Here is a 23,231-nt window from a genome sequence, read left to right as displayed (position 1 = left end):
TGCTACGGGTACCAAAGGGCACTGAACTTGCAAGATTGCGTCCTCGGGTTATGCAACCCAATTTGAGCAATTTCCTGCGCTTATTTCACATTGAGCAGGCACTGGCGGGGGCTCCGGCTCCCTGAGGCTGTGCAGTAACCCTGTACCCACATCCACAGATGAGTCTGCAGATTTCCAGGAGCCCCGGTTTGCTGACTTCATGAGACAGTGGTGACAAACCATTTTTGGGACTGATGCCACCCARAATCGCCTTGGCAGTGCCACAGGCCAGGCGCGACGTGACGCAACGCCCCTCTCRCCTCAGGCCTCTACCTGAGGCACGGGCGGGCTGCGGGGGAAACAGCCCCGACTGTGGGAGGGATGGAAGTGACGGGCGAGAAGGCCGTGGGGTAGTACAGYGAAGGGAAGCGCACTCAAGGGGAGAAAAGCTCTGGCCGGGCAAGAAGAAAGCGGGCAAAGGGCCTGCTCGGGGCCCGGCACAGCGCCCATCACGRGGCGAGACGCCGCCTCAGGAAGGCCTCGCAACGGCCCGCCACTCTCCGCGCCACACTCAAGATGGCGCCCGAACCACGCACCTCCCACCCCATGCCACACTCTCATGCCCTTCCTATTCTCGCTTCCGATTGGTGAGGAGGACTGGCAGTCTGCAGCGCCAGCCAATCAGCCCGCCGGCTCGGGGCCCGGAGGCGGCGCTGCGGCCTGGCCGGCTGCAGGGCATTCCCCGCCTGTCGCAGGAGGCGGAATGAGCCGCCTGGGCCCCTGCCTGAGCCCGCGGCGCCTCCTGCGCCGGCCCTGGGCTGCGCCGCGGGGGCTGCGCCGCGTCTCGGTGGCGGCCGGCCCGCGCCGCGGCCCCGAGGGCGCCGCCGCCGCCGCGGCCCCGGGCATGGAGGAGCTGCTGAGCCGCTCCGTGCCGCCGCTGCCGCCCTACGAGACCAAGGAGAAGGCGCCGCCGCCGGCGGAGCTGCGCGGCGCCGAGTTCGTGCGCTACTACCGCGGCCTGGAGGCCGGGCCGCGCCGCGCCGAGCTCCTCACCCGCCTGGCCCGCGACTTCGGCGTGGACCACGGCCGCGTGGCGGAGTTCAGCGCCAAGGTGCTGCAGGCCCGGGAGCAGGGGAGGGAGCCGGGAGCCCTGCTCCAGGCCGAGGACCGGCTCCGCTACTACCTGAACCCGCAGTACCGCGGCCTCTTCCAGCACCTGGGCCGCCTCGAGGGCGGGCTCCGCTTCCTGGTGGAGCTGCGGGGCGACCTGGTGGACGGGCTGGCCACCAAGGCGGTGGACGGGCCGCACGTCAAGGTGAGGGCCGGAGGGGACGTGGTTTGGGGCGTCGCGGGTGCCACTCGCGGAGCCGGTCCGGTGGGCCGCGTCCCCCCTTGGACCCCGTTCACCATCGGGGTCTCCGTGGCGTGAGAGCGAAGCGCCTCGCCACGGGCCCTGGCACTGGCGGGAGCTGGCCTCGCTGCCCCGTGCGGAGGGGCAGGGAGGGCGCGTCCAGCGGTGTGAAGCCATGGGCTTTCCAAAGCCATCGGCAGTAGGAGACCTGCAATAGGGTCGTGTTATGGCAAGGGAAGAAGTGCCACGGTGGTGTGGCATGGCGTAAGGTAATGCAGCTGGTGATGTACCCGTCGAGCAGTGACCCGCTGCAGCGGAAAGTGACGGGCAGCAGCRTGACTCATGAGCCTGATATAGTGCCACAAGCGACAAAGCAACCGCCTCGTGCTAACGATGAAGGATATCACTAGGAGAAAGGACTTGTCATGACTCAGCTTGGGCCTGCGGAGGAAATGGATGAGGTGGRACGTCGCCAGAGGTGATGTGAGGCAGCATGGCGCCATGCTGTGGCTTTGGGAGCAGGAATGATGTAGCAGAAAATAGTGGCAGGTATTTGATGAAAGTGTTTCCCAGCAGGCAGTAAAGGCTCTTTTTGGAAGACAGCGACTTGCRCAGATGTGCTGAGCATAACTTGCTTGTCGATATTCAGATCCAAAACAAGTTGGACAAGAAAAAGATGTTTTTGGCATCGCTGCTGGGTTCTTAAATTTGCTAGAAAAATACAGCATATTTGTAAATTAAACACCATCACCATATAACTGAAATAGCAGCAAAAGCTGGCAATTACTTGCCAATTAAGATAGGTAATAGACATCACATAATTTAATAATGTTCTGTGATTGGTTTCCACATCCAGTTGGATCATCTTAAGTAAAAACAGATGGATGTTGCAAAAATTAGCAAAATAAAAATCTGTATAAAACAGCTGAATGCATGGATATCAACTGATACAGTATGCTCAGAAACATTATACCCATTTGAATGTAGGAAAATATTGTTTTCAAAATTAAAGCTTCAATAAAAAGGGTGTCATAAGCATTTTGTTGCATTTTCTTCTCCAAATATTGTTTTGGAATGCTTGGTTTCATGCTGTGTATTACGACTGGGCTTCRTTCTGCATACCTGTTCTTGTAGTCTTCTTTTGCACTTGACGGCATGTTGACTTGTTCTTGATGCTGGAAGAAAATTACAGAATGCGTTATCAAGCCTACTGGGATTTTGTTTTTGCCCAAACTGTCTGAAATGTTTCTTAGACAGTCCTTAATCTCTACTTTGCGTTTTGAAAGACCTGTTAAAATGAGGGTTAGCCACTACTGTAGTGTAAATATAAAGTATTTTTATATATGCTCAAACATCAACACATAGAAGCAGTTTGCACTGTTAGATATTGGTTGATGAAGCATTGGTGTGTTCTGTTTGTTCAGTAGCTTTCAATAAAATAACATATACAGGTGATAAGGTCACTTGAAAACGTTTTTGCATACTTTACTCATTGTCTAAAGCAGAGCAAAATGGTGTGAAAAAAGGGGAGATGAAAAAATACAGTGACAATGGTAGTGCTGAAAACTTCCCTAGCTCATGTTTGATGTTTTTTGATGTCTTTTTCTCAATTGAGTGCTTTTTTTTTTTTAATGGAAGTGATTAGTATTAGCAATGCAGGAACCAGTAAAACARTCCCCTTTTATTTGTGTGACACTGTTTAATGCCATTTTGCTGATGGGTTGATCTTTCAGTATCTCACCAAGGGGATTCTGTATCTATATGTTAAAACTAATTTGGAAAAAAACAAAGAAACTGAAATACTTGGCAAAACCAAAATAGGTGTATAGATCACCATGCCTGAATGAGGCAGATCAGGCTTAAAACTTCAAACATTCCAAAGCCGTGGAGAAAGATTCCTGAACTGTGAAAGGCCTAGCCAATTACTTTTTTTTATATATATATAGTATTGTCAGTTACTCAACCAACAACTAGCAGTAACTGAGCCATCTGTTTGATATACATGGAGTGTTAGTTACTGCTGTTTAATACTATGTTTATCTGTTTATCTATGAATATCTGTACATGAATTTTCATTATAGGGTTTTTTATTTGTTTGAGAGCGAAAGTGAAATAGCTCTCATCAGAAAGGCAAATTTCCTTAATCAAAAYTTTTAATCTAAATTTTCCTCTAAGAGTTTTCCCATTTGTTGTTCCCAAAATAAGGAGGTCATGTGGAGATCGAAAAGCCTGTATTTTGCTGTCTTATAGCAAGAACATGGAATGAGAAAAATCACACTTATTATACTTATCTAATAGAAATCAAAGTATAGCTGAGTAATTTTAAGTGCTAATCTGAGTATGCCTCATCACTCAACTTTAAAATTGGAATTCAGAATAACAAATGTTGGGTGTTTTTTATTTATTTATTTTTTAAATGAAATGTCTCCAATCCTTTTCCTTGCAAAGATAAATATTTAAGTGTAATTTGATGACTAGAAAGGCCTCTGGGATGAAAATAAGAATTTACTTACCACTAAATTTATGAAATAAGAGAACCTAACTTGAGAATATTAACGTTCGAATCAAACCTTTCAGAGACTTAACACAGTATGATATTGAATACAACTCAACATTTTGTTCAGATGACTTGTATTAAACATGATTTTGGAAAGCATAAATACTTAATGTCTTTCTGTGCTAAGTTTTGTCAACATATGTAATTCTTTCGGCTTCAGACTGCACTGTAATTTTATAAAGCATTATTATTTACAACTGATAAATTACTTAAATTCAGCTGTAATTCCTATAAACAATATTCCTGCCATTACTTTCTTCTATGGTTACAGTTGCATTGGTTTTATATCACTGTATCTTGGACCTAAAAATAACTCTACAATGCATTCTACACCTTCAAAAGTAACCTTCAGTTCACAGAGTGCATCATTATATCCTCTTGCAGAGAGTGTACTTTTTTTAAACCTGTAGCTACTTCAAAAAAGCAAAATGTATCAGATTCCTTCCTTTTCTGCTTTTATCAATCTCCCTGTAGTATAACTGGCTTTCTCCCAGATTGGTCGTTGCCATCTGAGCCATGTTACTGCCAGTGGATGCAGAGCAGTATGTTCAAAATAGTGATTAGCAGGAGTGCAGCCATCAGCAGTTTTCCTTACTAGCTGTTGGACCGCAGCTTGAAATGGTGTTGGTGTTCCAGAAAGCAGATGGATGACAGGAGAGCTATAGGAATAGGTTAGTTTGACCCCAGCTCTGACAACTCTGGCTTATTTTTCTGGCTCACAGGGTGCCCTTACAAAAGAAAAGAAAACAAACAACCCTGAAATACATAGAGACTTTCACTACACCTAGGGATATCTGCTCAAAATGATTTATAGTTATTTTGAAAAACTTCAGAGCTGCGCAGAAACAAGGATTCACAAGGGAACTACCTTAAAGCCAGAATAAACAAAGCAATCAGAATGCTCTTTTTGAGTTATACCTGTACGGTTAGAGTGGAAAAATGTATTTAAAGGAGGGGGGGGGGAAGATAACTCTGTAGATGAGACTAAGATTCAACTCAGATTCAGCTTTTGCCAATGAAGCTGTTGGTGATGCAGGCTGTGTTGAGGTTGCTCTGTTGTACTGCTCAGGAGCTGCAATTCCTGAGTGACCTAGCCATGCCAGAAAGAGCCCTGAGCCCTTCATGTAGATGCTTGAATGCAGACAATTCTTTTTTTTTTTTTTTTTTAATACAGCTTGTTTTACCTGGCACTTTTTTCTCTAATCCACTGGCAYGGAAGCATCAGCAAAAACACTGCTTTCCTTGAGTAGATTACTGCTACCCTAAGGTGTACTGTCAGAACGTGTCCAGTATTGAAGTGCCCTGAGCCAGCAGTCATTTTGTGTTTTTCATGGTAATATGTTACAGAAATTTGACAATCTGAAATATTTTGGTAGTTGCAGACTGCTCTTTTGGGGATACTACAGGAGCACAGTTATAAAATATGAGCAGTAAGCCCCCAGGATCATCAGACTTGCTGTACGTGTGCAATGGACATACACATGCCCAAGTATTGGGCAGGGGAAGGTATGCGGCATACGCCTCTCTCACCAGAATAAGTTCTGAGGCTCTCCTAGCTGCAAAGTTTCAACATCACTGATCTAGTCCTTTCTAAGGTCACTTATCTTTATTAGGCTACGTGTTCTTTGTTGATTTTTTTTTTTTTTTCTTCTAGCTGCTGTTATGTGCAATGATGTTACCTTGAGACAGAGAAGGAAGGAGTATTTTGATCAGAAAGTCAGTGAAAAACTGGGCGGACTGTCCTTTACTAGGGAGGATTCTGCTTAATGTGATTAACTCTCAGTTCTTCAGTGATACTTGTGGCAGATGGTCCCAATCACGTTTTCTTCAGAGGTTACTTTTTATGCTGGGGAGTTCTGTAGCGTTCATCATTTTCCCATGGGGTTTGCTTACCCTGTAAGCACACTTCAAGATGAGTTTGTTTAGGTTATTTTGGTTTCCTACTCATTTAACAATATTTTTTACTAGCATGTTCAGCTTTGTTAATGATGGTACAGGTGCAGGTCAAAGTACAGCTGACTTTCAGCACATCTACCTAGTGTATTACATAACTGAAAGAGAGCCCTACTGAGAAAGAGCAACAAAGTTGGAACCAATTTGCAAGTATTGGCAGATTTGACTTCTTGGAAGACTTTGTGGATATTCCATGCCTTTGGAATGATGTCTTTGACATTTTCAGTATTTGTAGTATTTGTTAATTTATGCTTCGATAAACAAGCTCTTYTTTCATTGTATTTATGAGGGTGCTACTGAAAAAATGTAGAAAGATGGTATAAAATTTCACGCATGAAAGAAGTGATGTTATTGTTCTATGGAGACAAATGTCTGTTTTCTTCTCAGTGGTTTGTATAATAGCCATTTCTGCACAGACAAAGGTATATGCCAAATGGAAAAGCTAATGTATTTGGCTAACACAAATTAGTAAACATAAAAGGTGTTCGTAGGAAAAAAGGAAACTGAAACTCTTCTATATGAAAATTTGAGTCTGCACTTCAGGTATGGAAAAGAACCAGGATTTTCCATGAATTTACCTTGTATATGCCACTAGTGTGGTCATCATCATCAACTTTGCTCTAAGTTTTTTTTCTGGAAAGAGTTAATTTAATTATAATGTTGGGTGGATTAGTATAAATTGGAATACCTGATTTCAGTTGGCTGCAAGCACAGTCTGGGTCTGAAAATTTTCAAGTTTTTTTAGTATGCTGAATTAAACTAGCTTTTGGTCATAAAAGCAGTCTTTTCCTTTTTTTTTTTTTTCTTTTTTTTTTTTCCATCTTGGAATATTTGGCCAACAGGAGCCTTCTTTGATGTGTATTTCTTAAAAAGTACCTCTATGACTTTCATCTTTTTTTAGGATATGATAGGAAATATTTTTGCTTTCACAGGAAAGTTCTGAGACTATAATTCAACTTTGGAAAGATGTTTCAAGTAGTAATTGTTGGTTTCTGGATGGATTTATGTTTTGCTTTTGTTGTTTTTGCTTAAATGTAGCAAGCCAAAGTACATTGGAACATATTTTTTTGTCTCTCTTGTATAGCACTGGCTATTTAATAAAGGTCTGAAGAGAAGCTTAGGAGTTTTTGTTTTTTAAGTAAATGAATGTAAGTCAGAAAGTTCTGACCAAGCTGCTGGTAAGTTGTTGGTAGTATCATATTGTATCCTATAGACAAAGCAACATAAGAAAGAAAAAAAAAGAAGCCCTAGAATTTCTTAAAGAGATATCCATGCTGAGCTGAGTTCAAGAAGTCTTTCTAAACTCAAATGAGAAATTTTAGACAACTAAAACTAATATAGGTAGTAGAAATTTCAAGTCCTTATTTCTGTCAAATTTCCCATGATTAATTTCATGGTATTTAAATTAACGCATCTGAACAGCTCTGCAACTGCTGCCTGATTGTCAAGACTTCAAATACTTCTATTTAGTATCTCCTTTTCATCTTCTTTGTTTTGTGTTCTCTTCCATTTCCCTATCTGCAGTTTACTACTGGCTGTAAATTCATTGTATCTGGTAAATATTTGCATTGTTTTAGTCCTATATGAGGAAAGCTTGAGCTGTTTTGCAGTTAATCTTCTCAAACAGAAGCATATAGTTTCCCCGAACTTCTCAGTGTTGTAGTTTGAAACAATCGAGACTGTCTTTGCCCACATTCTTAAGTTCCACCTGCTTATTTATCAAAAGAGTCAATTTTTCTTCTTTTTGCAGGAAATGAATGGAGTTCTAAAGAACATGCTTTCAGAATGGTTTTCGACAGGATTCCTAAATTTGGAACGGGTCACTTGGCAATCACCTTGTGAAGTACTCCAAAAAATTAGTGAGTAAGTGCTAAAAATTGCTAACACTTGCTGATGGGAACTTTCTGCAGACATGATTGTACAGATCCTCTGTTTTCAAGATACACTTTTCAATATTGAACAATAGGCAAAGTATCATTAAGGGATAGTTGCACTGAAGTTGCTAAAGAGCACTCTTTTTAAACCTGAATTAAGTAAATGGTGAAGAGGACCGTAGTCCCATAATTTGATCTGTCAGCTCATGTGCCACGCTTGCAGACTGCTTCATTTTCCAGCTAGATTAGTTTCCTTCCCTCCTGCTCAGTTCTTCACATTCCCAGAGGTGCTGCTGTTACTTTTCCTACAAACCAAGATCCTTGCTGCACTGCCTCTCACACTCCCTTTCACCTGCTGCTGCTGCCACCGCCTCCATAACCACTGCCCCCTTCTTCTCCCCTCTGTCCTCCCTGAGCGACAAAATTGGTGCAGAACCAATATTTATGAAGTCTGATACAGCATGGGATGCAGAACACTCCGTAGCATTTTTTACTTCTAATGTAATAGGGCTTACCATCCTGTCTGGAAACAGTGAGGTGAGGTGCCCAGAATCAGTTGTAAACTCTGTATGGAGAGAGCACTTTGGTTGGGTTTTCTTGCCTCTTTTTTTTTTTTTTTTTTTAAATAAACTTGTCTTAAAACCTACAATATTTATTTCTGACATTTTTTTAAATATTCAAAATTGTATTGATCAAATAGAAGATGACTGAATAAAAGTTACATTGTGTGGTGGTTTGTCATTTAAAAAGCTTGAAATTAATCTCTAAAGAAGGAGTTGTGAAGGTACATGACTTAAATGTCAATGAGGCCAAGAAAACAGAATGCTTACACAACCTCGATTTTCAAAACAAAAATAGCTAGTACTATCTTGCTTAGTCTTCAGGGTATTTTGGCATACACATTAGACTCCTTCAGTAAGTAGTAGGGAAAACAACACTTTGAATGATTCCTTGAAGACATGACTGTGGGAGTGCTAGCAGAAATTTGAGCATGTTTAGTTTCAACTAAGTGTATCTGTTGTTGAAGATGATATATTAAAGCATTTGGATAAGRTACTAAAACTGGTTGAAGTGAAACGTGTCACCTTCTTGTTTCTACGCAGTACATTACATGAACCTTCTAAAAGAATAATTTACAAACTACCCTTGACTCTCATCTAGATCCTTTTAAAAACAAATGACACCATGGTGTGGGGGTTGGTGTGTCAGTGGCAAATAYGTTTTAGAATAGTTCGGAGTAGGAGAGCAGAAATATTTTGAAATACATGTCAAATTGAACTTTTAAAATATACACTAGGCAGTATTACTGTCAGAAGTCTCTTTGCGCTTTCATGTGAAAATTTTGAAATGTTTTACAAGGATGATTGTGGTATCTCTATTTCATAGTTGGGAAAACTAATTCCTGAAGAGAAGTGTGTCCAGACTCATTCAGTGATACAGTGATCTGAATGTGGTATCCTATATCAAACACAGAGTGCAAGTGAGATCTCAAACGTGTAATGAACTTACCCTAAAGAAAGCTGGAGAGAGTTGGATATGCAAGATACACTTTATATTCAACTTTGTCACGGTTTCAGGATGGGTTTTACTTTTTTCACTTATAGCTTGATTCTCATTTTTTGATCTGACAGTTTTGTCATTGATATCAATGGGAAGAGTACTGAGCTTGTACGGTGGTCAGCTGGCTTCCATTTTTAAATGAAAAATATAATTTTATTTTTTTTCCATTGAGTTCTGAAGCTGTGCATCCTGTTAGAAACTGGCTTGATATGAAGCGTCGAGTTGGGTCGTATAGAAGGTGCTACTTTTTTTCTCACTGTGCAATCCCAGGAGAACCACTGATAGTCTTGCATGTGGCACTAACCAGTGAAATCTCCAGCAGCATCCAGGTACAGTCACAGCTACGTTCAGTACACAACAAACTGCTCAAATTGCAGTAAATACCTTTTAGAAACCATAATTTCTAATACTTCGGGAATATTTGTTATTCCTATAATTTTGAAAAACAATAGGTGGTATGTGGTGCTAATGGTGTCCTAGTTTAAGGAAAAAAATTAGTGATTTGGATGTAATTGCTTCCATGGATGTGTTTTTCTCAAGAAATCATCTCTGAGATGATCTGTTGTCTCGGTACAGTTCTGAATACAACATAGCTCTACACATTCCTGAAACTAATTTGTGTTTCTAGTGTGCAAAGAAACAGTGCAGCCCCCCTCATTGACTTTGTTTTACTGACTCTAAGTGATTTAACCTTTATTGTACAAATTTTTCCATTCCTTACTGCACCCAACTTTCATTGCTGTGGGTGATAAAATTGCCTATATAAGAAGTCTCAGTATTTAGAAACTGAAAATGGAGGCATTTTTGTTTGCTGAAAAAATATTTTTGTTAGGGCTGTCAAATTAGCATTATCATTTAGTAGTTTGTTTTTCTTTTTTTTGTTTTGTTTTTTTAAGAAATGACAGCTCAGTTGGCTTTTCTCTTAAGAAATTACAGGGATTCTCTGAATATCTGTTATATAAATTATTGTGGGTTTTTGTTCAAGTGCAGGTGGTATGAGAAAAGAAAGTAAATGAGATTAAAACTTCAAAGTAATTATGAGTGCTTTTGAAAATTTGTACAACTATTATTTCCTGTACTTGCTAATAGGTAAACAGGTCTTCTTTCTACTCTTTATTTTTGACCAGAACTTTATTGTTCCTCACAGAGGTCACTGAATAAAACAGTGGGAAAAAAATTAATTATATTTGAAAGTTGAAAAGAAGAACCCCGTCCCCCATAATGATAGTAATAACCAACACTAACCTCTTTTGATTCTTATTTTCCCAGGCCATAGTGAAAGAAGTTTACCCTATAGAAACAGAAGATCTGGACAAAATTACAGCAGCAATTTTCTATTCAATCAGTTTGACGCAGCAGGGACTTCAGGGTGTGGAGCTTGGGACTTACCTCATCAAACGGGTTGTAAAGGAGCTGCAGGTAGGTATGGCAAGTTGCACTTGAGATGTTGTTTGGCTAATGTGCTCCCCTGCATTCCTGTATTAGTTTCCATTCTGTTTCATTGCTCAGGGTGAGGAGCTGCTTGGTCTTCCCATATGCTTTCAGTCTTTGAAGGTGTGGAAAGAGTTGGAAGAATGTTTTCTGCTGTTGGTTAATGACTGCCAGATGTAAATACTGTCATGTTGTTGACATGCACTGATTGAACTGTGTTTGTCTAATCACATGCATAGGTTGATTAAAAGTCAAATTGTGAAAAGTCAAAAGTGAAGGTAGCTTAAATTAGTTTTATTTTACAACGTAGTGTATTATATGATTTACTGTTGTTTCTCAGTTGAGTGTGTTAACACTGGCAAACAGGTTCCCTTCCGGTCCCCAGGTCAATATTTCCTCTCTCAGAATCTCATGGACGCTGCTGTTACAAAGATATTTCCTWTACGTAATTCTTTTTTCTTGTTTGTTAAAATGAATTGCCATTTGCTATCTATACAATGCACATGCTTGCTTGMTTGAGTAAATATGTGTGCAAACAAAAACAAAAAGGGCAGGAGGAGTTCTTTGTCTGGACACTTCTTTTTACACAGGAAGGAAGAAGTCTTCAACTCTTGAAAGTCACAGGATTCATTTGCTTTATTGCAAATCAGTTCTGTGAATTCATATAATATCATTGCATGTTATGGGAGTATTGTTAGCAGTTTTGGCACTTCTTGGAGAACCTGTTTCCAAGCGGYTGGGGAAAGGAATGAAAATTCATTTAAACAAAGTGCTGTGAAAGAGTAAGATTTCTGTTAAGTACACTACTTCGTTTAACAGTCTTTAATACTTGAGATATTAACAAAGCTGCCACTTAAAGGCAGTGGTCACTACCCTTCTTTATGTTCTTTCTTCCAACATCTGGATTTGTAGTGATGTTTAGAAAATAATCTGTAGTTTAGAACTTCAGTTTTATTTACAAAAATAACTTAAACTTGAATGCATCAAACTATTACTTATGCAAAATTATCGATTAGTCAACTGCTGCAACATAGCTGCCTGGCCTGAAGGTGTTTTTTTTTTTTTTCCTCATGGGTATTTTGGCTGAATTTTGTTGCTTCTTGCTTTTGAAATGGCTTTTAGATGAACAGTCTAAAGTGCGGTAGTCCAGGTATAATTAGGCTGTGCCATCTGTCTGATCTTGACTGAGGCGAAATTTGAATAAATTCATGCAGTTACCTGCTTTTGCATCTGAAAAATAATTTCTGGAGGATTGAGTTACTCTCATAAAATAACCCCGTTGACAACGTATTTGTCCATAGCCAAGTTGTTTACAATACTAGTAAAGTTATGAGTGAGTTGTACAGGCAAATAGAGATACTGTACTTCAATAACCTATGTGCAAGTACTAAAATTTGACATGTTCAATGGAAGAGCGTGCTCCTTATTTAAGACATTACGACAAAGTTTCTACATTTAAACGTTGTAAAATCCAACCCTCTCAGTGTCTCTGAAATATGCAATGAATAGCAARCACTTTGGCTGAAGAGCGTTTAAATGCATCTTAATCACAATATTATTACCTCAAGCTTAAATAATTTATTTAATATTGAAAACTAAACACATTTCATATAATGCCAAAGATAGCATTCTTCCTTCTTGCTTAAATTTCATATACTGCTTCAAGTTATTGTGAAAGATATGTTGCTATGAGTAAAGTTTTATATGGTGAATCTGAAATCAACATCCTTAAAATTAATTGGTTATGAAATTGTGGCAAAACTTAGACTGTATATATATTTATAATATTTAAAACATAATTCAGCTACCTGGAAAAGTATTAAATTACGTAAATGAGGTACATATTTCTTCTTCGTATTTGTGCTGTTGCAAGAAAGATGATTTCTTGCTGACTGTTGCTGTGTAGCAGGATGTTGCATACCTGCAAAGAGATACTCTATTTTATCTTTTTGGGCATGGAGTAAAATCTTTAAAGGTATTATGAACACTTGAAATAAGCTGTTTTCCTGTGATTCAGGAACAGCCATAACTTTCTCTTCTGGTATTCCCCATCCCTATTCCCAAAAATGTATTTTGTGAAGCTGCATGGATATAATTTATTCCAGCTGGGTGGACAAACAGTGRCAGTTTGTCGTGCATTGCTGGGATTTTTAATCTGTTTGTATCTTCAGAACAGGACCAGATACCTTTTTTGACACTATATTTCAGTCAATCTGACATTTATCAAGCTGAGTGCAGGTGAAAATTTATGAAATGGAGCACGGGCCGTTATTACAGGGGGTCAGAGTAGATGACCCGGTTGTTCTATCTGACTAAATAACCCATTAAAACCAGCTTTTATTTACAGGTCCGATTTTTCTTTTTTTCACCTTTTGATCAGACCTTTTAAAGATAAATGCTGGCCATCCTGATCTTGTCTYACTTCTAAAGTGTTCATTGCCTTGTAGACTTCGCTTCTGAATAATAAGGCACCTTAGTCCATTTTCCTTCTCCCCCCCAATTCACTTGGCTATCCATCCAACTATTTTAAAAGCCAGAAATTACCCTAAGAATCAAACTAGTGTTCAAGAGGGAAGATCCCAGTTTCATGGGTTTTTAAACTATATAAATTTCAGTCAGAGTAGTATTTCTGCAGTTGTCCCTTTTTGTAGGAAGTGAAGTAGATCTGAATTCTGTAATTACAGATTTCAGTGACTTGGTTTTTTCTTGCTTGCCCTAAAACTTATGAAACATTATAAGAATCATATTATAATACATAAGGTTTTCATTAATGTTTTATTGTAATGAATTAACATGCATCTTTCTAGGGCATAGAATACCTAGCAGACTTATGTCCCATTCTTTGATGGGTATTTCTTGCTACTCTTGAGTCAGGCTTCATTATAAATCGAAGGTTTTTTGCTTAAGTCGAGAGAATTAGCCACAGTAGTTTTGACATTAACTTCAGAAAACAAAAATCATTAATTTGTTATGTCCATTAATAGTGTATAAGATGTGCATGAAAATGGATCCATATCTCTTACTTTCCTTCTTTTATCAAATGCGAAGGAAAGGTTAGTTACATCTAAGAAATCTGAAGCAGGAGGGGGGTTAATATGTTAAATTGCATGATGATAAAATCCATTTTTTTGGTACAGTATTAGGCATATCCAGCTGGATACCAGTCACACTTTTTTTAATCACAACCATCAAAATAAGGTATTATCTTAAATCCAGTTTTTGTTCTGCAATACAGTTTAAAAGTATGGCACCCCATCAGTCATTTTYTGCCACCGGAGCGACTTCAGATAGCGTCGTTCCAAGCTGTACCTTGTAGAGTGAGATCACTTTCCTTGTTTGTGTGTTGGTTTCACTAGTCTTATGAAATCGGAAGCATACCCTGTTACTGGGGTTGTGTTTAATAAAAACAATAGTGGGAACATGGCACAAGAAAAGACTTTTGCTTACTGACTTTCAGCACATTTCTGATTCACGATCAAAGCATGGCTTTGGTTTACTTTGTGGGGGCACGGGGAGCAGATAGATCTGCAAAGGATGCGCGGTGAGGCTATCCGGGTCTCTGCTGAACGGATGTGAAGAAAGAATATGCAGAATGCTGCAGTTACAACGCATTTCAGAAATCTTCTTATGCGATAGTATTTTATAATAATTCTGTAAAGCCAGGACAGCAAAAGTCCCCCTTCTTGTACATGGGTGGCAAACTATACAATTTTTGAGAGGTCTGAAGGGAAAAGATGAAGTCTAATCCAGAAGTGTTTTAAGCACCACTTGTAAGTGCAGGAGAGTATGATTATTTTGACTCTCTAACTACTGTGTTAAAAGGGACATAATGCCCTGGCCTGTTGAAGATGGACAGTGATTTTAATGAAGGGCCATGTTAAAACCATTTTAAAGGTGCAGCAATGTCCATGTATTTTCTCTATTTCTACCATTTGTTTTCTTGCTGATAGACCTATTCTTGGTACCACTGTAGGACTGAAGAGTGCTAAAAAGAAGAAAGATAATCCAGGACAGTTTATCCATGATGGATGTTGTTCTCTACTATTTTTCTGTAGTTCTGTGATGTAGTTAATACTTTTTTCTTTTCTCTACTTCACACTTTCTTCCTTWCTCTTTCCTCTTCGTTCCAAAGTGGTGTTCTTGAATTTATTGTTTTGAATTCTGCAAGAAACATCTCCCATTACGTATTTTACACCTGTGAAGTAACTCTGAAACATCACACTGTTGTTATCACTGTTTAGGATGAGGAATTATTTGATGTACTTTCATAATGCATAGTCATTCAGCTTTCGTTGTATAACTTTGTGACTCCCATCTCAGTGGTCTCCACCTTTCAGTGGAGAAAAGCCCTGTGCGTTTCAACTTCAAAATACTTATATTGCAAAATTGCTGCAGGGCAAAGGCAGGGCATGTGATCAGTCGTATGTTTTGTCCTTCTTCCGAAAGTCTGAAAATTCCACTTCAGTGCATTAAATTGCATGCGTGTGCTGTCTTTCTCTCTGGTCAGGTATAAGCAAAGGCCTTTCCAAGGATATGTTCAGAGTGGACAGTTTGGAGCAGCGTTATAGCCACTTACTTTAAAAGGGACAAACGATACAACAGTAGTGCTGAGTTGACTTTATATTGGCAGCAGCTGAAACAATATGGCCTGGGCAAAAAAATCTTGTTAGAGTCAGAGATTACATATCATTAAGCATGCTTCCAGCTGCTTCTGTGAAAATAGGTAGTTGAGGTCTGTGATTGGAAAAAGATTTTTTTTTTATTATATATTATATATATAATACATATATATAAAATGTGTGTGTTTATGCATATATAACCTTTGCATTGCTTTGTAATAAACAAGTCTTCTTTTAAAGCATTGCTAAGTGGCTAAGTGTCCCAAGTTACATCTGTTGAGACTGTCTTTAATTGAACTGATAATAAAATACTTGGGGAAGAAGACACCATTTGAAAGGGTTGAGGAATTTCTGTTTTTCATTACATTCAAACAGTTGATGTTTAATACACTTTTATAACTTGCTATTTGTTTGACTTAACTTTTGTGGACATCTGTTTGATCTGCAGAATGTTATTGGACTCATATTTTCCCAAGGCACTGCAAACTCTTAAAACTTCTCTTTTTATCCTCCAGTAAAAATCCTTTATGTGACTGCCTTAACGTAACCCGCTCTGACACTTCTACTTGTAAATGCCATTGTAACCTCAAAACTGAAATCTCAGCTGTCATTCCTCATAAGGGAAGTTCCATTAGATCGGAAGAAGACATGCACTAAGTTAGAAATATGCTAATAGCCACTCTTTTTTTTTTTTCTTTTCCCCTGCTGAGGCCCTTATTTGGAAAGATTTTTAAAACTGTATTGAAACATTGAGCTAGCATGTCTGACTCTACATGAGTCCTATAAAGTTAGGTCTAAAATTTGGACCTAAAAATTAGGTCCAAACATAGAAATGTTGCTAATTCCTTGAACTGGTCATACACTGTTAAACATGAAAGTATGTAGGGAAATGCTTCTCACTTTCAAAGAATGTCAAGTACAGATTCCATCATGAAAATATTTCTTGCAAATGGCTTTTTATCAGTACCATTAGGAAAATTGCATCAGTAGTGCCTCTGGTGAAGATTACAACCCTCGGTGTAAGCACTGTTAGTCTGAGACATTGCACAGAAGTTAACGGCCCCTGCTTTTGAGTTTTTCACTAATTTAAGCAGATGGAGGATGTAAGAAGTTGAGTCACARAAATAGGCCCTCAGTTTCATCTCTTCATATGTGCACAGTTAGCAGTTTGCATCCTTAATCTTTGCCTAGCTATTATGATTTGGCATTTGCCACAAGTATTATGGTATGACTGGGTGAAGGGGAGGGATGCAACGGAGATCAGAACAGGGCCTCTGGGAAGTAGCCTGTTTCACGTATAAAGGAATCCTGGGAGGAAGTGTGCTGCTCTAAATATTCCAAGATTTTTCTTTTTTGTTAGTCGTTTTGCAAAAACCTGCTGCACAGATAATTTGGAGGTGTTTCTGTAAATGGGTTTTTATTGTTCTCTGGGTATCTCCTGTTTGGATTCTGGTTGGGCAGGCGTTGGGATGAATTCATTAGTCCACTGATAATACTTTGGTTCAGTTCTGAGAACTGGCTACCTATGCCTTTTGTGTAATCTCTTAGTTACATTAACATATGTAATGCAGGGAGCAGACAATGTAAATAATGTCTTGTCTGTTTTAAATTTTAAGCATGTATTGCTCCCAGAAATGAAGAGAATTCTAAGGTAATTTCAGACAACTATTAACAACAACAAAAAATAAAAACTCCGAAGTAGGTGCTGGAAGAAAAGTAGGCAGATGCATTTCTAGCTAGCTGATAGGTGCTGGTGAATGTGTAGACAGATGGATTTCTCATTAGACAGACATTTAATTCGGAATGTGTTTATAGCCACTCTACGTGGTCTATAGCTCTACAGAAGGTACATCATAGCAATTCAGCCTGCAGATGACAGACATGGATAACTGTGGTGAAGCCTTTGAGAAAACTGCTTAGAATTTCATAGCCTGTGGCATTTGGGGAGAAAACTGATAGCTACTATATCACACAATAGAATGCTTAACAATTGGTGGCAGATTTTAACTTTTTGGTTGGGCTGTTGGTAATTGCTACCTTAATTTGATCTGGTGACCTGGGGAGATCATAATTTCCGAACAGGCTTTGCTTTCATTGATGAAAAATGTGACCTTGGACTGTGGCTTTCAGAGTGCAAGACAGTTTCAGATGAGACATGGATAATGTGAGAAATCTGCACTCTTCTGCAATAAAATAAAAAAAAAACTTTAAAAAACCCAACCAAAAGAAAAAAAAAGGAGCAGCTGCTTCTTAATGGTGTGTGGGCTTCTGACAAGAAAATAAACATTAATGGATCTCCACCAATAGCTGTAGAAACTAGCACATCAATTTAGCAACAACATAAATGTGCACACTTCACTGCATCTATTTGTTTTTTCTACAAGAAGTGGCTGCCTCAGATAAGCTCCTAAACTTGAGCATTTATCAGATATGTGGTAGTCAGTACTGTAGCTTCAAAATGGGGTCACTTTCCCATGTCTTATCTCTCTTAAAAAATATGCACAATTTCTCCTCTTATGTTTATTAATAGAGTTGGAGCTACTAACTTCCTGATAAATAATTTGGATTGGGATTGGTGAACAGGTCACTTCTTTGTTTACTATCCATTTTCAGAGCAGTTATCATCGCTGTGATGCAGAATTACAGTACTTTATTAGCAACTTTGATACAGGGATTAGCATTAATACATAAATAYGGAAAGAAACTCTTTGTTTTCACTTTTGTCATTGTGTATTGTTACCCTCTCAGCTCTGCAAGCTGGGAGGTGAGATCAGAATTGTCACCCTTTGGAGGCAATGGGCATGGTTCAGTTCCTATATGGAAAGCCCTGTTTGTTAGCCCTGTTCAACAGCAAAATAATGTTTTCAAACTCTCTTTTCAAACTTTCTTAGCAGAGATAGCGCAGAAGACTTCTAGACCTGACTTGCTGGTAAGCAGTCTTTTCTCATGGTCCAATTCATTTTTCCTTTTACCTGGAAGATCTGCTTCTTAAATTTCAACAGTACTTTCCCTCTCTTCCCCTCTCAAGTTTTAGCCYCAAACATCTCTTAAGAATGCATGAAAGAAACCCAAGCAATGTGTTGTCAGAAGCACTTTTTTATAGGATCAAATATTATAGTTGGAAAAAATGGACAACCTTTGAGGAATATAATCCCTTTTTTGGGTCGAAAAAAACCCAACCAAACAAAGTACCCCACGTTCTGTATTCCTTGAATCCCGCCTGGAGGAGAATAGCCTCTAACAACCTGTTTTTGTTTTCAGGTGGTCCCCCCCCGCCCCACACAATAGTAACATCTGTACTCTGTTGACCAGCACATCTAGCATTTCCCATTGATAGGTCATTAATTTGAAAACTCCTACCCATCCATCCCTACCTCTCGTCTTCTCTGTATTATGGACCAAAGGAAAACTTTAAAGCATGTTAGAGAATGAAGACATAGAAAAATGAACCCCCATTATGAAATCCAATCTTTTTGGACAGGAGCTTGCTGCTATTTGAGGATGCTGGCATGAGGAGGGTACTTCTCATTACAGTTTACAGGTTTGCATTCCCATGCCATGTTCATTTGCAGGTCTGTCACATCCTAGACGGTTGCTGTGTTGTCATCCATCATAACTGTGTGGACAAGCAGAAGGGTCCTGGGTCACTGAATCCTCAGAAGGGAGTTGTGACCCTCCCTTCTGGGCAGAGATTTGTGTAGCCTCGGTAAGAGCTGGCATGCAAAAGGTCAAGTCACCTGACAGCACGCTGTCTCAGCAGCTAGGTTACAGGCGAGTCACTGCAGAGTCACCACTGGTTGGCTTTCAGGGTGCTGAGAGAGAAGGGAAGGCAGCGAGTGATGCTGCTCATTACCATCTTGACAAAAATGAAAGCTATCAGCCTCTTTCTGCAGGGACAAATATCTCCAAGCATTTATCCAGTAGCCTTTRAAAACTCACTTCTGGGCCATCTTTCTGCCTTCCCATTCTTTTCCAGATCTGTGTTTTCGTGCTAATAGTGCTAAAGTAGTGTCTTTGGGAGCTAGTGTTGTACCTGGTTAAAATTTGCAAGTTTGTGGTCTCTGTGACATCCAGAGAAACTGTAGCTGGCAAGGGGTCGTCTAAGAGTAACTCTGCTTTATCATACTAATTAAGATCCTGCTGCTGTAAAGAAAAGTGGATTCCAAATTTGATGACTAGGCATACTCCTTGATTGAAAAACATTATGAGGAGCCAGATGAAAGGTGATCAAGGGAAGATTTAGTGAATGCATTTGATTCCGTACTTAAATTTTAAAAACTTAYTTTGAACTGATTTGTGAATTAAATAGTGTTGCTGTCCTTGGGGAACATCCAGGGAGTGGGGGTGGTGGGAAGAGAAAAATTTTTTAAAGTATATGGGATTGCTTTGTTCTGTTCTCATTTTTTTGCCATTCCTCTGCCCCAATTATATCTATCTATCTATCCAAATGTGTATAATATATATCTCCAAATATACATACACACACACACATATGTGTGTATATATGTTTGTATATAAGTAAATATAAAGTATATATATTTGAATTGAGTAGAGCAGTCATTGCTCTTTTTCAAAAGCAGAGGGGAAACTTTTCTAAAATGGTTGAACAGTCTACTCCAAGAAACAATCTCTGAATAAAAATGATTTTATATATTCATGCGCCTTGTGGCCATGGTCTGCAGCAGGGGCACAACCCTAATAAATGTTTTTTTTATAAGCACAGTCTTTAAATTTGTATAAATCAGCACTGAGATGTTGTCAGAAGTTACCTTCCATAGAAATATCTTTCCACAAATTTCCAAAGAGCATTTTTTCTTTTATGAAATGCATATTAAGTGAAACCTGATAGTTATACTTCACAGATCCTGCTACACTAACATGCTTCAGAATTACTATTAAAAATAAAATATTTTAATGTCCTTTAGTGGAGACTTGAAAAAGTCGACAGGAGATCAACACTCATGAGTGATATATAATCTAAGCGTGGCAGCCATACTAGTTGAGGATGTGACCTGATCAGGATCTCATGGGCTCTCTGATTATAGAAATGGTCATTGTGTTCAATATGATATAGAAGTGAATGTTTTTATGAAATAATTTGCTTTTTTGCTTCATCCAGTTCTCCAGGGAGAGGAAGTTTGGGGATGTGTTTATAATTTCTGTCTGCCTTTCTTGTTCCTGTCTTGTGTAAAAGAAGAATTCTTTGGCTTACATATCAATGTAATGTCCATGTAATATCCAATGAAGGTCAGATGACGGGAGCTGGTGAGATTAGCCAGTTTATGCAGTTATGGGTCGCAGGACTGAAGGGGTGGTAGATTTGAGCTGACTGGTGTACCACAGGGCCAGAAGCCAGCAGAACAGCAGTAAGCTATTTGGGAAGCTCAATGTGGGAAGAGAAAGGAGATGTAAATGATCAGTTGAATATTCATTCAATTATCTTTCTAAGTTATTAGCAAATGTTGCATGGCTTAGTGCTCCAATACGTGGCAGAGGCATGCCAGACCTGCTTYCCCTGGCTTCTGTGTCCTCGTGGTAGAGAACGCAGACTGCTCCGCTGTGCCGAGCACAGTGGTACCTGGGGGTGCAAGCAGTGCGTGTACAACTCAAACACCTTAGCAGTGTGCCGGCCATTAACATTTGCTAGTGTAAGATAACCCCTTGAGTGATGAGGATTTTTTTAACGATTACCTGGGAAATACTCAAAATGGAAAAAATGTGTTTTGTAGTCATTTAAAGACAATTTTTTGTTGTCATTAAGACATTTTCTTAACGTTGATAAATGCCTCTGTTCTTACCACTGCTTCCTTCTATATGAACAGTAATTAAAACAACACTGTGGTGGTTCCATTTTGTTTATCTTCCTTCTGTTCCTTGCCCCCCTCCTTTTACAGCAGGATTGACTTTGGTATCAGTTTTCTTCTCTAACTCTTTATATTGCTGTGCTGAAAACTAACACGTGGTTTTGCTAATGTATGTTTTGCTTTACATGATTATTCGTTTTTTATTTGTTGATGTCTGTCTATAAAAGAATATACCAGAATGTGGTGTTGAAAGACACTATATAAATTCCTTTAAATAGATGGTGTGCGTGGACTGTAGTTCAGTCACTGTCAAAATTTCTCAGTGCTTCAAGTGCTTTTTAGACACTAACCTGTTACTGGTGGGATGATTTTTTTTTCCGTCTATCTGTATCAGTAAATTCTCTTCTCAGAATTCCTTGTCTTCACTTGACATCAAGAAAAGGGTATCAGCTGTTCTTTCATTCAGACTTCTTGTTGTCAGTCATGACAAAAYTCATGAATTTTTTTTCTCTTCTTTTGTCTGCAGAAAGAACTTCCTCAGATAAAGGATTTTTCTAGTCTTTCGCCTATCCCAGGATTCACAAAATGGCTTGTTGGTCTCCTCTCCTCACAAACAAAAGAACTGGAAAGAAATGAACTGTTTACTGAATCAGAATGCCAGGAAATCTCTGAGATCRCAGGGGGCCCTACCACTGAAACTCTGAAGAAACTCTTAACTAACAATGAATGGGTGAGATCAGAAAAATTGGTCCAAGTGCTCCATTTGCCRTTCATGAGACTCTGTGCCTGGTATTTGTATGGCGAGAAACATCGTGGCTATGCTCTCAATCCAGTAGCAAATTTTCATCTTCAGAATGGCGCTGTGATGTGGCGGATAAACTGGATGGCAGACACGAGCCCCAGGGGCATTGGTGCTTCTTGTGGCATGATGGTAAACTACCGGTATTTCTTAGAGGATACAGCCAGTAACAGTGCAGCGTACCTAGGGACAAAACAAATCAAAGCGTCAGAGCAAGTTCTTTCCTTGGTATCTCAGTTTCAGCAAAATAGCAAGCTTTGAATRCTGTTAAAAGCTAAAAGAGCAGGCGTTCCTCACTGCAGAGAGCTGTAATATTCTGTAGTGTCTGTATTCAAATGGGAATGCCCCTTATAAAGCAAGCTTATTCGGCACAGCAGGATGCAAAATGACGTAGATTATCAGTCGTCTTGTTTACGTTGTCATACATTCAATGCCTGATGTGCTGTGATTTAGTCACTACAAGTTCCAGACATCTTTTATGTACCGATGAATCGGAACTGTGTGTTAAAGGGTGAGCAAAATCCTCTYGGTGAGTTACAAGCCAGTGGTAGCTTGTATGGACTGTTCTTCAGCCCTACCGTTATTCTCTTGATAATAAACTTATAAACCATGTCTTCAGAAGGAACGGCAYTTCTCTCTCATAGTACTACTCTAATAAATCAATACCAAAGCACATGGAAAGAAGTACCGAGTGAAGGTAAATGTTTGGTCAAATATATTAGCAAAACAGTAATTCACAACTTCATTTCAATATATCTTTGTGTTTTTCTCCCTCAAGCACTCTCATGTAAAACCTCCTGGTATTTTCCTTTCTCAAGCCCACTCAAAATCTCACTGAATCCTTGCTCTTCTGGAGCATGGAAAAGCCTTGTGTTAATGTGGTTGAATATTAGGACCTCTCGCTGCAGCACGTATGTAGTGTTGTATTTGCAGTTTTGTCTGCTAAAATATAATGTGCAAAAGGAAGTGCTCTGTTACTTAGGGCTCAGTTGAGAAGTTTTCAGATATGTATGTTATACCTAAATATTTGACTCTGGAAAATTTTTATGTTGATAGGTTTTTTTTTTTTTTTTTAATGAAAAGGTAGGTGTGGCCTATAAACCAATAAAATAAAATAAGCTTTCTCTATAAATCTTCTGTTGTGTATTTCAACATGTACCTTGCTTCACTTAACAGCTCTCCTTGATAATAGTGTTACCAATGAAGCATGACCATCTTCTTAGCAGATTTTGATGCTGAGTGTTTTGGAATTTCTGATTTCTTCCCCCCGGCCAAATCCCAGTCCTATTTTTAAGAGAAAAATT

At 39.4% G+C, this 23,231-nt stretch overlaps 1 protein-coding gene across 1 annotated transcript; it reads left to right on the top strand.

Annotated features, from left to right (window-relative positions):
- The first annotated feature begins 742 nt into the window (after positions 1-742).
- Positions 743-22,539, top strand: MLYCD (malonyl-CoA decarboxylase). Its single transcript, XM_026058907.1, has 5 exons — positions 743-1,294; positions 7,591-7,703; positions 9,447-9,603; positions 10,544-10,693; positions 21,655-22,539. The coding sequence occupies exons 1-5, from the start codon at positions 743-745 to the stop codon at positions 22,186-22,188; spliced, it is 1,506 nt and encodes a 501-aa protein (XP_025914692.1). The 3' UTR covers positions 22,189-22,539.
- The last annotated feature ends 692 nt before the right edge of the window (positions 22,540-23,231 follow it).

Source organism: Apteryx rowi, unplaced genomic scaffold, assembly GCF_003343035.1.
Source record: "Apteryx rowi isolate R43461 unplaced genomic scaffold, aptRow1 scaffold_1, whole genome shotgun sequence".
NCBI classification, from domain to species: domain Eukaryota; kingdom Metazoa; phylum Chordata; class Aves; order Apterygiformes; family Apterygidae; genus Apteryx; species Apteryx rowi.
This window is presented reverse-complemented; position numbering and strand designations above follow the sequence as displayed.